Source organism: Dendropsophus ebraccatus, chromosome 4 (genome assembly GCF_027789765.1).
Source record: "Dendropsophus ebraccatus isolate aDenEbr1 chromosome 4, aDenEbr1.pat, whole genome shotgun sequence".
NCBI classification, from domain to species: domain Eukaryota; kingdom Metazoa; phylum Chordata; class Amphibia; order Anura; family Hylidae; genus Dendropsophus; species Dendropsophus ebraccatus.
This window is the reverse complement of record NC_091457.1, coordinates 93,207,651-93,221,682: the sequence shown is the minus strand read 5'-3', so window position 1 is coordinate 93,221,682 and position 14,032 is coordinate 93,207,651. Positions and strand designations below refer to the sequence as shown.

The 14,032-nt window shown below is 40.7% G+C and overlaps 1 protein-coding gene across 1 annotated transcript in view; it reads left to right on the top strand.

Annotated features, from left to right (window-relative positions):
- ZC3H18 (zinc finger CCCH-type containing 18) overlaps positions 1 to 14,032 on the top strand; it is a 97,326-nt gene that overhangs the window by 29,063 nt on the left and 54,231 nt on the right. Inside the window, exons 4-8 of the mRNA XM_069966285.1 lie at positions 3,877 to 4,019; positions 4,838 to 4,927; positions 7,424 to 7,581; positions 9,311 to 9,343; positions 12,882 to 12,996. Of these exons, the coding sequence (XP_069822386.1) occupies positions 3,877 to 4,019; positions 4,838 to 4,927; positions 7,424 to 7,581; positions 9,311 to 9,343; positions 12,882 to 12,996 (539 nt within the window). The remainder of the gene's footprint in view (positions 1 to 3,876; positions 4,020 to 4,837; positions 4,928 to 7,423; positions 7,582 to 9,310; positions 9,344 to 12,881; positions 12,997 to 14,032) is intronic.

The following is a 14,032-nucleotide window of genomic DNA, read 5'->3' as shown; positions in this document are numbered from 1 at the left end:
TTGGCTTTATTAGGCAAATATGCCATTATCTGCATTCCAAAAGACTTTTCCCAGGCCCCCCCCCCCCCTCCTCTCTTCCATTCACTGCTCATTATCAGGAAATTATGTCTTGTTGCATCAGACATGCTCCTGTCTGTTCTATGGAGAGGGGAGAAGGGAGATTAGTCGGCAGCAGAGAACAAAGGATTACACAGCGGGAGCTATGTGAAAACCCCTATTCAGAGGTCAAAGAGGTCAGTGCTGACATCAGAGGAGAGAGCCTGGTGATGTAGCTGTAAATTAACTTTGTTGTCCTGTTTTGGTGCCTCCTCTGCCTCCACCCCTCTCCATAGAGAACAATGAAGACGGAGGGAGAGGTTGAAACTGCTTTCTCATGATAAAATGCATTTTTTGGCTAATAAACCCAATTACAAAGTTTATTAAAATCGCCTGTACTATTGATTTCTGCAACAAAAAAAAAAAAAATTAAACGACAGGTACACTTAACCTCTTAAGGACATATGACGTACCGGTACGTCATATGTCCTCATTAGCACTTCAAAGCGGGGCCGCGTGGCGACCCCGCTTTGAAGCGCCGCGGTCCCGGGTGCCGCGTGTAGCCCGGGACAGCCGCTATTAGCAGGCACGGTCTGATCGCCGTGCCCGCTAATTAGCTAATCGGAGGCAGCTGTCAAAGTTGACAGCTGCCTCCGATTACCGGAGACAACCTTTCCCTGGGGTCTAGTGGGGGAGATCGCACCTCCGGGACAGCGATCTCCGTTACTGATGCCGGCCGGGGACTCGTCCAAGATGGCGCCGTCCCTGGCTCGGCACTCGTTTACTTCCGGCTGCAGCAGCCGGAAGTAAACGAGTGCCTATCTCATTGATCTCTGCAGCATATCTATGCTGCAGAGATCTCAATGAGAGATCAGAGCACTTATATAGTAGAAGCCCCCCTGGGGGACTTCTAGTATGTGTAAAAAAAAAAAAAAAAGTGTAGTTTATAGTAAAAAGCCCCCTCCCCTAATAAAAGTCTAAATCACCCCCCTTTTCCCAGGTTTTAAATAAAAGTAAACAAATAAATAAACATGTTTGCTATCGCCGCGTGCGTAATCGCCCGAACTATTAATTAATCACATTCCTGATCTCGCACGGTAAACGGCGTCAGCGCAAAAAAAATCCCAAAGTGCAAAATTGCGCATTTTTGGTCGCATCAAATCCTGAAAAAATGTAATAAAAAGCGATCAAAAAGTCGTATATGCGCAATCAAGTTACCGATAGAAAGAACACATCATGGCACAAAAAAATGACACCTGACACAGCCCCATAGACCAAAGGATAAAAGCGCTATAAGCCTGGGAATGGAGCGATTTTAAGGAACGTATATTTGTTAACAATGGTTTGAATTTTTTATAGGCCATCAGATACAATATAAGTTATACATGTTATATATCGTTTTAATTGTAACGACCCCAGTTTTACCCCAGGGCGAATGGCGTAAAAACACAGTTCCCCCAAATAAAAGAAATGGGTTTTTTTTTTCAATTTCACCACACTTTGAATTTTTTTCTGGTTTCATAGTGTACCAAATGCAAAAATTCAGCCTGTCATTGCAAAGTACAATTAGTGACGCAAAAAATAAGGGCTCATATGGGTTTCTAGGTGGAAAAATGCAAGTGCTATGGCCTTTTAAACACAAGGAGGAAAAACCGAAAACGCAAAAACGAAAATGGGCCCCGTCCTTAAGGGGTTAAAGTATATATGACATCTGAGCGGCCAAATAGTATCCCCCCAAAGCCAGGGTTTCGTCTTTGATTCTGACAGTCTTATTCCTCCAAATAAGAGCATTACACATCTTTAATTATAGTGTCAAAGTGATATGGCCAAGTGAGATGCCATGCCTATGGCAAAGTTAATCCTTATAAGAAAGGAACATAATTAGAGACTTCTGCCAATTAATTGAAAAAACACCACCTAACCTAGGGATAACTGGATATTGGAAACAAATAGCATTGCATGATCAGCAGGGCTGTGGAGTCAGAGTCGAGTCGGAGCTAGCTTTGGCTGAAGTTTTGCTCATGAATATATATTATGAGCAACATTCGAATAGGTCACTGGCCTTATTACATAAGGGTGGTCGGGGAATATATCAGTTATAGGACACTGGCCCTATTACATAAGGGTGGTCGGGGAATATATCAGTAATAGGACACTGGCCCTATTACATAAGGGGGGTCAGGGAATATATCAATAATAGGACACTGGCCCTATTAGATAAGGGGGGTCATGGAAAAGTTGTCGGTCACTATTTGGCAGTTTGTTTCTGAGCTGGAAGAGTCCATTGTGTGGGGGGAGATCTGTGCTGTATTCTTCCTGAATGCCTGATGACTGTATATGAGCAGCAGTGTAATATAAAGATATTCTGTGTAATATAGAGGAGGAGACATAAGTAGTGTAGCAGTAACCTCTGTCCTCAGTGTGGTGTTTTCTCTCTGGGAGAAGATTCTGTGATTTTCTTTAGTGTTCTATAGCTGCAGCTGTGTGTGTGTGTGTGTGTGTGTGTGTGTGCACATGCTATGGCTGCAGTAGGCTGTGTGTGTGCGCTATGACTGCAGCAAGCTGTGTGTGTATGCTATGGCTGCAGTAGGATGTGTGTATGTGTGCTATGACTACAGCAGGATGTGTGTGTCAGCTATGGCTGCAGCAGGCTTTGTGTATGTGTGCTATGGCTGCAGCAAGCTGGGTGGGTGTGTGTGTGTGTGCACACTATGGCTGCAGCAGGCTGTGTGTGTGTGCGCTATGGACGCAGCAGGCTGTGTGTGTGTGTGTGTGGTGTGCGCTGTGGCTGCAGCAAGCTGTGTGTGCACACTATGGCTGCAGCAGGCTGTGTGTATGTGTGCTATGGTTGCAGCAGGCTGTGTGTATGTGTGCTATGGCTGCAGCAGGCTGTGTGTGTGTGTGTGTGTGTGTGTGTGTGTGTGTGTGTGCTATGGCTGCAGCAGGTTGTGTGTGTGTGTGTGCTATAGCTGCAGCAGGCTGTGTGTATGCTATGGCTGCAGCAGGCTGTGTGTGTGTGTGCTATTGCGTGCCCCCACAGTTATCTGGCATTGTTAACAGTTTTTCTTTAAGTATGGTGAATATTTAGTTAGAAACATAGAAGACTGTCAGCAGGAAAAGACCACCTGCTCCATCTAGTCTAGTTCTGAGTTGTTCAGGACATGGAGGCTGGAGACTGGCTGCATCCACTGCACACACAGGAGAAGCTTCCTTTGTATGTTTCATAAGTCGCCCCAGGATCATGTAGGACATTAGGGAGAAGCTGCTGAGCCAGTGTGATAATAATTCCCCAGGTATATGACCAGCCATTTATGAAGGAGCAGGAGTCTGAATCGGGAGTCTGAGTCGGTCCTGATAAAATTCAGGAGTCAGAGTCGGAGCTGCGGCTTACCGACTCCACAGCCCTGATCATCAGCAAACATAAATATTCTCTCCTCTTTATCACCATATTTGAATCCTTACACATCTCCATAACTCCGCAATCTGGAAGCCTATGGCTCCATCACAATATCAAAGAGAAGGGGTGACGGGACAACCCAGGTGTGTTCCTCTAGTAAGCGGGAATACTGATGAAAGTTGACAATTGATGAGCACCCTGGCTCGGGGTTCAGTATATAATAACTGCAACCAACGAATACATTTTTTCCCAAAGCCCATCTTCTTGAGAATTGCCCATAAAAATTTCCATTCTATTCTATGGAACGTCTTAGTTTTCTACCCTTATTGCTTGATAGTCTTTGATAATTTGCTGCCTCTTGAGCCCTGTTGGCGATACATTTAAGTATATTTTATTGTATCTGTTTTATGTTTTACATGAAACTAACAATCGGTGTCTTTTAGGGAACTGCACGTGGGGTATGAGCTGTCGGTTTATCCATCCCGGTATGAATGATAAGGGGAATTATTCACTGATAACTAAACCCGACCCATTTTCCCCAAATGGTACCTCTGCTGGAGTGGCCCCCCTGTCTCAGAACCCCTGGGTAAGTTATGTAAAGTTTTGTCTCCTGAGTAGTCAATTATAACTCCATGTCTCTTAAAGGGGTGTTCCATTCAATAATTTACAGTAAATATTTTCATCACATTCCCATGTAACTCCAAACATTGTCCAGAAACATGGAGTATGTAGATGGTTGCCTTTGGGCTACCACCTGTAGTCCATACAGTTGTTCCTGGTCCTGTAGCTGCAGTTACATTTGTATGCTATGACTCTTAGTAGACTTCACTTTTATTACTATTCCTGGTTACATAAAGCATCTTCACTGCACTGTTGGTACATGAGACTGTCAATTATTCACAGATAATATTTGAGCCGACAGACAGACAGGGACCCGTTCAGCAGAACGCTGTACGCTGCTCCAGTCTCTTCCTTACTGCTGAAATATCAGCTCATATCAGATGCAAAGGTTGAATACTACTGCAATAGTTTCACTATGACATTTACTGCAGATCTGTGAATACAATAATACCTCCACCTTGCTTTTCGTAAGGCTATGTTCACTTGTTGCTGTAATGCAAAAAAAAGCAGCAGTAATAAAGGGCTCTACCCAGGACGTATGATTCGCGTGGGTTATTTGTACCCATGTGCATGATTTTACATTTATCCACATTGAACCTCAATTGCCAAGAATTTTCCGATATACATATGCCCATCTTCCATTGACTGTACTATACTACAAAGCAGCCTGGTGTCATATATTACTAGATGGACCAAGTGATTTTTTTTTTTTACACTGCAGGCAGCCTTCAATGGTTCTGTGTTCCTGTAATGTTGTTATATCACTACTCTTCTCTTCTGTAGGGGGCTCCAGCTTCTGAAGAACTACTTCCTCTTATCCAGGATCCCCCAGCAGAGAGTGCATGGGAAAGGGGACTCCGACATGCAAAAGAGGTAAGAAGTTATATGTTGAGCTGCGACGTCTGCTTAAGGCAGTGTCATCTAACAACGTTTTCCTTCAAGAAAAAATGTCAAACAAATTCCCTCATCTGGTTCTTAACCTCTGTGTGTTTTTTTTTTTTTAAGCATTTTTGTTTTTTTACCACTTCACCTTTTAAGAACCATAACTTTCTTTTTTCCATGTACAGGGCTATGTTATGGTCTGTTTTTTTGTGGTACGTACTGTAGTTTTTAATGACACCCACCATTTTACCATAAATTATACTGCAAAAAAATTCTGACGTGAACCTTTCACAAAAAATAAAGTAGCTTTAAATCTCCCTATTCCGACCCCTATATCCTTTCTATTTTATGTCTACAGTGCTGATTAGGGGCTTGGTTTTGCTTCATGATGTTTAGTTGTTTTTTTATTTTTTTTTTATTAAATTATTGTATTGCCCCCCAAAAGTTATACAAATCACCAAATCTTTTTTGGGGGGCAATACAATACTTTAATAAAAATTTTGCTGGACTTCTTTACATTTTTATCGTGACCAAAAAATTTCAATTTTGCCACTTAGTGTATATATAGATATTAAATGCCAGAATTGCAATTTTTTGATCAGTTGAATGTATAATTTTTTGTTTGTTTGTTTACCACATTCACTGTGCAAGATCAGTCACTTAAGATTTTAGTAGTTTAGACAACTCAGCATGTGACAATACCAAATATGTTTTTTCATGTTTACCTTTTTTCAATATGAGAAGGGGAAATATTTCAACTTTTATCATGGGAGTATTATCTTTTTTTTATATATTTTCTAAAAGATTTATTTTTATTTTGTTTTCCCCAATGGAACTTTTATGTACAATCATTAGATTGCTAATGCATTCATCATTTAGCTCTGTTAAAGGGGTTGTCCAGCGAAAATCTTTTTCTTTCAAATCACTTGATTTCAGAAAGTTATATAGATTTGTAATTTACTTCTATTTAAAAATCTTTAGTCTTCCAGTAGTTTTCAGCTGTTGTATGTCCTGCAGGAAATGTTGCTTTCTTTTCAGTCTGAAACAGTGCTCTCTGCTGCCACCTCTGACTGAGACAGGAACTGTCCAGAGCAGTAGCAAATCCCAATAGAAAACCTTTCCTGCTCTGAACAGTTCCTGTGTGGGTCACAGATGACAGCAGAGAGCTCTGTGTCAAACTGAAAAGAAAACAACATTTCCTGCAGGACATACAGCAGTTGATAAGTACTGGATGACTGGAAATTTTTAAATAGAAGTAAATTACAAATCTATATAACTTTCTGCAACCAGTTGATTTGAAAGAAAAAGATTTTTGCTGGATAACTCCTTTAAGTAAAGAGAGTAAGCATAGATCTATGGCTGCAGACATAACTGATCTGCACCACACAATCATGTTGTGGGGGTGCCAATTGTACAACCTTTTTGTGCGGCCCATGTCATTTTTACATTGAAATGCTGCAATTTCTATTGGTCACAGCATTTAAATGGTTAAATAATTGTCAGTTAATAGCAGCAGGTGTCTGCAGAACATACTGACTGTGAATGGAGGGTGCCCAGTTCCTGAGCTGATGATCGCAGCCTTGGCCATCGGGGCACTAAATAGCAGTATGTGTATTATTGTCTTAGTGCAAACATTTTTACTACAGATGTACTGTTTTCTGTATGCTGTGCAAACCCATGTCCTTTCTGTCAGTCATATTCGTATCTGCTCATAACATATTTAGTAGGTTTTCAGTTATATCTGTTTCTGGTAATGGTAAATGGTAGGGAGAGTGCTTTCTTCTCTGTGTAGCTCGACCACTAGTTTTCTCCCCGCATTCTTAGGGTCCTATTACACGGGCCTATGGAGGCCCGATAATAACTGTAAACGAGCGCCCATCTGCTAGATCGGCGCTTGTTTTACTGGGCCTATTTCACGGCCTGATAATTGTTTAACAAGGGCTGCATGGACATCGTTACCGATGTGCTTGCAGCCCTTGCTTAAACTCTATACCTTACCTATCCATGCTGCAGCTTCAGAGCGGTGGTCCCAGCCAGTGATTGGCTGTCAGCTCAGACAGACCTCTCTGAAGCTGCAGTGCGCGGGACCCAGGGAGAAGCAGAGCGCAAGAGGAGCCCTGCAGCATGGATAGGTAATGTATACAGTTTGGAAATCGTCAGCCACCTGCCGCAAACCACTATTACACGTAGCGATGCGTGGGCGGCCCCCGATTATAGATCCAAACCTATATCAACGATCAGCCGATTATCCGATTATCGTTTTGTGTAATATGGCCCTTACTCTCAAGAATTGCTAAGTTTGCTTTAGGATGTTCCCAGGGTAGAATGTAAAACTTAACAGCTGTGCAGATTAAAGTTCAGACGCTTGGAGATTATCTGTGGCCGCGTTGCAGAGATCCTGGTACCTACCAATGTTCCCTGAGCATTGCCTAGAGTAGCAGGGATAACTATTAGCTTGCCTTTTGATTTTTTTAATTTCTTATTCAGGTGCTTAAAAAAGCCACAATAAGAAAAGAGCAGGAACCTGACTTTGAAGAGAAACGTCTCACAGTCACCATAGGAGAAGATGAAAGGGAGTTTGATAAGGAGAATGACTATTTACGGGACTGGAATTATCGGATCACTAGAGAAGTCCGTGAAACTGGGTGTGTATGTTAGTTCTGGCATCATTTGTCAAAAAAGGATGAAGCCGGACTGCCTGATATACTGTATGTAAACCGAGCCTAATAAATCTCCATTGTATAATAATAATTATTGATGTTCTGCAGAATTAAAATCCACACCACATATCAATTTTTATGTGGATTACATGTCATCCTGCCCCCCATAGCATGTGGATGTGATATGTGCAGCCATTTTTTACTGTAATACAGCAATTTCTGCATGCTTATTCGCTGCAAAAGGTTTGCTGTCTAACCTGTATTTAATCTGGTGTCCCATAATCCCAACAGTCTACATTAAACATGGACACTAGACTGCACCATTTTTGTGTGGAAATCCACAGTAAATGACAGTACCAGCTAAACAGATGTTATTTTTGAATTCTTATCTACATAGAACAGAAATTTTGCAGACAGGAATTGACCTGCATTGTAGATTTATGATATGCGGTGTTTCAATTTATGTCAAAGAGGAAAGTAAAATCTACAGCAAATACAATGGAACCTTGCTGCAGATTCAGTCAATAGACTGGACAGCAATCGCTGCCAGTCGGGAAGTGACATGGCCCTTCCCACCCTCGCTGCGGGGGCTATTTATCGCACACAAAAATGTAGTTGAATTAATTTTTGTGTCTGTTGAAAAAAATGATCTGTTTTCATCTATATTTTTGTAATGGAAGTCAATGGAAAAATGGGTGCACTCAAATGCATCCGTTTGTTTTTTTTTTTTTTTGTACAAAAGACGGATGAAAAGAACAGATTGCAAAAATGCAGTGTGAACCCAGCCTTACTGAGCAAATGGAAACCTCTATGCCTGTTGCCACCAAATCTTGCTGCATGTCTTCTGCAGTCTTCTGTTTTCTGACAACCAGGTTTTTTTTTTTGTTTGTTTTTTCTGTTTGTGCAAGGCAATGATCTCTTAACTTTCTGGACCACAGTTTTGACTTATTTCTAACCTGCCGTCAAATATCAATCACCAGAACCCTAGCCAGTCCAGGTAATTGATGGGTTTTATGGTGTGTTTACACAGACAGATTTATCTGACAGATTCTTAAAGCCAAAGCCAGGAATGGATTTGAAAAGAGGAGAAATCTCAGTCTTTCCTTTACGACCTGTCCCCTGTTTATAGTCTGTTCCTGGCTTTGGCTTCAGAAATCTGTCAGATAAATCTCTGTGTAAACACACCCTTACCTCAAGCAATTTACCTGATGCAACTAATAAAGCCTTTGATGCTTCAGGCAACACCCAATCTGAAAAATGTAATGTGTGTTCTTAGAGGGATTCTAGGCTGGCTTCCCACAAACGTATTACCTGTGATTTTTGTGTCCATATTATAGACAGAGTCTTGGCCTGACCATCTTTCTGATGACCTTAACTGACATCAGAAATGCAGTCATGCATCTGTAATACGAACCCATAAATGTGTGAGATTTTAGTCTCTGCATGTGAAAAAGATTGCTGAAAATCTTATTCATGACACAGATACAATAAACGGCTGCAAATTTTCTGCATTCAAATTTGCTGTGATCTGACTCCTGTGACTGATGACCCTTTCCTGTATACGTTTTCCATCACCACCTATTCTCTTTTGGCTTTAATAAAAAAAATAACAATAGCATATGTGAGTCCATCCCGAGGGTTGTCTTGTTCTTGACATGTATGTGTGTATTGTATTAGTCATTATTATTAAACCCGTCCTCTTTGTTTTTTGCAGAGAAGTGGAATTTCGAGAAACCGTAACCCATGGGTAAGATATTTTTCCTTCTGGTGACTTTTTGGCTGCATAGGTAACTTTGACACAGCTGCTTTAGTAAAAGCAGAACCACTGCGAGATAGTCTTGGAAATCATTATCTTGAAACAGTGGTTTATAGACTACTAAAACTTTTACTAAAAGAAAAAACTGTCTTCAGATAGAACCCTTTATTCTAGGGCAGCTATGATATGTCTAATATAAAGGTGCACTGATTAGGGTTAAAATGAAGCGACTGTAGAAGATATCCTTGCATCCCAGCCCCGTGTAGTTTAGCAGGCTCTTGCCTTGGTATTTCCTTTAGTAGCAGAGAGGTGTCTCGTCATCCTTCTGGCTGCTGGAGAGGGCCCACTACAGAGAACCCTATTTATATAGTGAGCACAGTATTTCACTACCTGAATTTTTCAGCTTGGTGTTATAAATGAAACTGTTCAGTCATAACATAAGAAAAGTCAATACTGTACTTTGGAAAATATTAAAAAGAGGTTTGTTAGTTTTCTAAATTCTGCCAGCAATGTAAAGAATAGGCACCCTTATTAAAGTTGTAATAGCTGCCGTTTTCTGGGTCATGTAGACCTCTTGTCTCATGTTTCTTTAATTGTAAACAGTTTTTTACTCTACACTTACTAGTTTGAGATGACGTATCAATTATAGCCTGAAAGTGAGCAGATTTACATGGAGTTTTGATGAAGCCTAGAAACCAGAAGGAAAACTTCTGTTCTTGACATTGCTGGCACGACCCAGAGCTGCATGATATAGCTAAACGTGACTGGATTATTGTCACCACACAGCATTATTTATAAACCCTTCATTTCTGCAGTTGCAACTATTGGGTGGTAGCTGGGTCAGCTCATAGATATATGCATGGAGCTTGTAGTCCCTTTGTGTGGTACCTCTTCATACAGCTCCATATTATCTGGATATTCTTCCTTCTGTTATCCACCAGAGCATGCTGTGTAAAAGTGGAGGCATGCAGAGGTTACAGAGCCCCATAAGTGCTAAATCTTAGGGCTTGAATATCTGCGTAAGGCCTTATGTGACGCAGCTTGTCTGGTGTCAGGCTTCTTTTAAAGCCTGGGTCCACATTCACTGACAAAAGCTTAAGGCAGATTTCTTCTGTTACTTATGTTAGGTGCAGATATTGCGGAAGTTTTACCCATATCTTTAGTGTAAATCGGCTGCATCAGAATATTCTGTGCTGTGATCCTCTAGCTTACCAGGTTTACAGTCAGTACTGCTCAGATGTGCAATAACTGGTCTGGAGTGTAGTTACTGTCAGCGTGGATGGTTTGCATGGAGGCAGCATTCACCATGTGAAAGATCAGCCATATTACTTTATATTCCCATATCCGTACAGGTATAAGGATATGAGACAGACAAATAGATGGAAGCTATTGCTGTTGCCATTGCTGTTTGCAACCACACACACATACACAACCCTGCTGTTCTCTAAGTGCCATGAATCTTTCTAGCTTAGTCACTAGAGTTCATCACCTCTTTTGTTGAGTTTGTTGGAAAGTACACAAAGCTAGCCACGCTCATTCACTACTGAATGCTACAAGAGCATACTGGGTAAAGTTCCATTGTTGTGTACAACTCCACGTGCTGAGCTTTACCCTCTTTTATAACTCTATATCACAGTTGTGAAACGTGCAAAGTTTTGTTTAGTTTATCTCGTTTTTGAGAGCATTTAGAAGACCTATAAACCTTTTTGTGAATAAGCTATATTTGTATTTTTATTGGTTTATTTTAGTCTTAGTCAATAAATTCACAAACTTTCCTCCGACTGAATATGGAGGGGAAAAAAACACATGACCGTATTACAGTTCTGTTTTATATGGAGCAATAACAGGGTTTCTTTCCTACAGCATGAGTCCTATACTGTTCCTCTTCATACCTTTGAGTTCATATTGCAGAATACAGAATTTATTCAATAATTTCTTACCAACTCAACAGAAAAAAAAATTTACATGTTTCTTTGGAGGCTATATGTATGGTGCAGAAGTATTGCTTCTAGGGAAGGATATTGCCATACATACAATTTGATGGAGCCTGTTGAGGCAGTGTTTGGAGTTTGAGGGAATCAGCCCTCAGACAAAACCCGACTTGCTGACAGTGTTATGTAGGTCACAGCACCCTAATGAAAATGGTACCTGTAGCTTATTTGTCCATGTAGGCGAAAATGTGCAATCTCAGTGTGACCAAGTGTCAAAGAGGAGTTGTGGCTCTCGGGCCGTGCCATACTCTTTCTCTCTCTCTCTTAGGTTTCTCCTCACTGCTCCTTTTGAATAACTATTTCATATTGGCCTCCAGTTCCCACGCCACTGATGACTCACACATCCTGCATCCTAAACACATTCAAGTGCCGTATCGGAATCGGAATTTAGGATACAGGACGTCATCAATGGCGTGGGAACTGGAGGCAAATATAAAGTTATTTAAATAGAAGAGGGAATAGGAACCAAGGAGGAGGCGTGACAGAGCGCGGCATGGCCGGGGAGCTGCAACTCCTCTTTGACACTTGGGCACATTAAGATTGCATGTTTTTTGCTACATGAATGGATAAGATACACTCACCATGTTGAATAGGGTGTTGTGACCTATATAACGTCGTCAGCGACTTGGGTCGGGTCTGAGGGCTGGCGTATTCCCTTTAAGGCTGCGTTCACATTACGTATATTTCAGTCAGTATTGTGGTCTTCATATTGCAACCAAAACCAGGAGTGGATTAAAAGCACAGAAAGGATCTGTTCACACAATGGTGAAATTGAGTGGATGGCCGCCATATAACAGTAAATAACTGCCATTATTTCAATATAACAGCCGTTGTTTTAAAATAACAGCAAATATTTGCCATTAAATGGCGGCCATCCACTCAATTTCAGCATTGTGTGAACATAGCCTTTCTGTGTTTTTAATCCACTCCTGGTTTTGGTTGCAATACTGACTGAAATATACTGCATGAAATATACATATACTGACTGAAATATACGTAGTGTGAACGCAGCCTGAGGGTGTGTTCACACAGTCTGTTTCTTAATTGCAATTAATGAAGCCAAAGCCAGGAACAGATTATAAATGGGAGGACAGGTCATAAAGAAAAAAATTAGATTTCTCCTCTTTTCAAATTCATTCCAGGCTTTGTTTTCATTAATTGCAATTAAAAACAATAATGAACATATCATAAAGGCTTTATTACACAGAATAATTATCTGTGAAATAGGCAGATGTTGCCCCTCGTTATAGGACCAGTGATCAGCTGATGAAGAACAAGCAAATGCTCGCTCGTCTGCTGATCCTTTCTTTCTGAAATTTCTTGCCATGATTTACGCTTATTGTAATTTTGTTAAATATTCCCCGGCATCACTGGTTGTGTGTAAAAACCTTAATTGTGGCTTTCCATTTAGAAGTTGGTGTGGCACTTACTTCTGCAAAGCTGCTAGTGTATGGTGTCTTGCAGACTAGTGACAGTCTAAATAAACACTTGCAAAACATTATTTGACTTGATCTAACGCTTCTGTTAATTTTCCTCAGGCCTGATCCCTTTGCAGATCCCTATCATGACCTCGATATGGAGAGGTACTGGCGTGGAGGACAGTATGAAAACTTTCGTGTACAGTACACAGAGACAGAGCCATATCGCTACAGAGTATGTAACAAATCCATTTTCTCTGTTCTCTTAGCTTATGTCCAGTGAAATATATGTAAGACAAAAAAAGCAACTTTGTATTAGACATTACATTTTTATATTACATCCTATACTATACTACATTGCTGCTCTCACTGTTCTGTTGATCACTTTAACATATACAGTTGGGACCAGAATTATTTGGACATTGACACAGCATTCATAACTTGGCCTGTTTACACAAACACTGTGGATTTAAATTAAAGACATCAATAAGTTATTTGAAGTTTTTGTTCTTTGTACTAAAAAAAATCCTTATTTATAGTTATGTTGGTTTTCCTGAATACTTTTGATGCAGTAAAACAGAGGATCTGTAGTATACAATTCTTTGAGCGGGGGCGTGCAAGCCCTCCCATTCAAAAAGATGGAAGACAGGATTCTGCACCAAGTCCATGCAGGGGGGTTCCGCACAGAATTTTGTTGCTTATTCTGTAGTGTGTATGGGCCCTAAAAGCTGAAAGTTTACACTTCAGTCACATTGATAAATTATCCACTGTGATGGTGTACAGAGGCTAAAGTTTGAGTATCATCTCACTGCTCAAATACTTCTGGTCTGCATTATACCCCCGAGCTGCACTCAATATTTTTTGCTGGTGCAGTCAATTTGTACATACATTATATATCCTGTGCTGACCTTGAGTTACAGTCTGCATTATACTCCAGGGACGCATTCCTGGTTATGCTGTTGTACATAATTTACATTACTTTTCTTGTACTGATCATGAATAACATCATGTATTATGCTTTAGAGCTGTACTCGCTTTTCTGCTGAATAATGTAAAGAGCAGCTAGTTGGCAACTTAGTTGAGCTGCAATGATGACATTATAGACAGTTTACACCATGCACTGTACAATATAATTAATAATAAAGACCACACTTCACAAGACCCTGAATATGTAGGTAATGCTTTGAGACTCTTACATTTAGTCTGGGTTCACACTACGTATATTTCAGTCAGTATTGTGGTCCTCATATTGCAACCAAAACCAGGAGTGG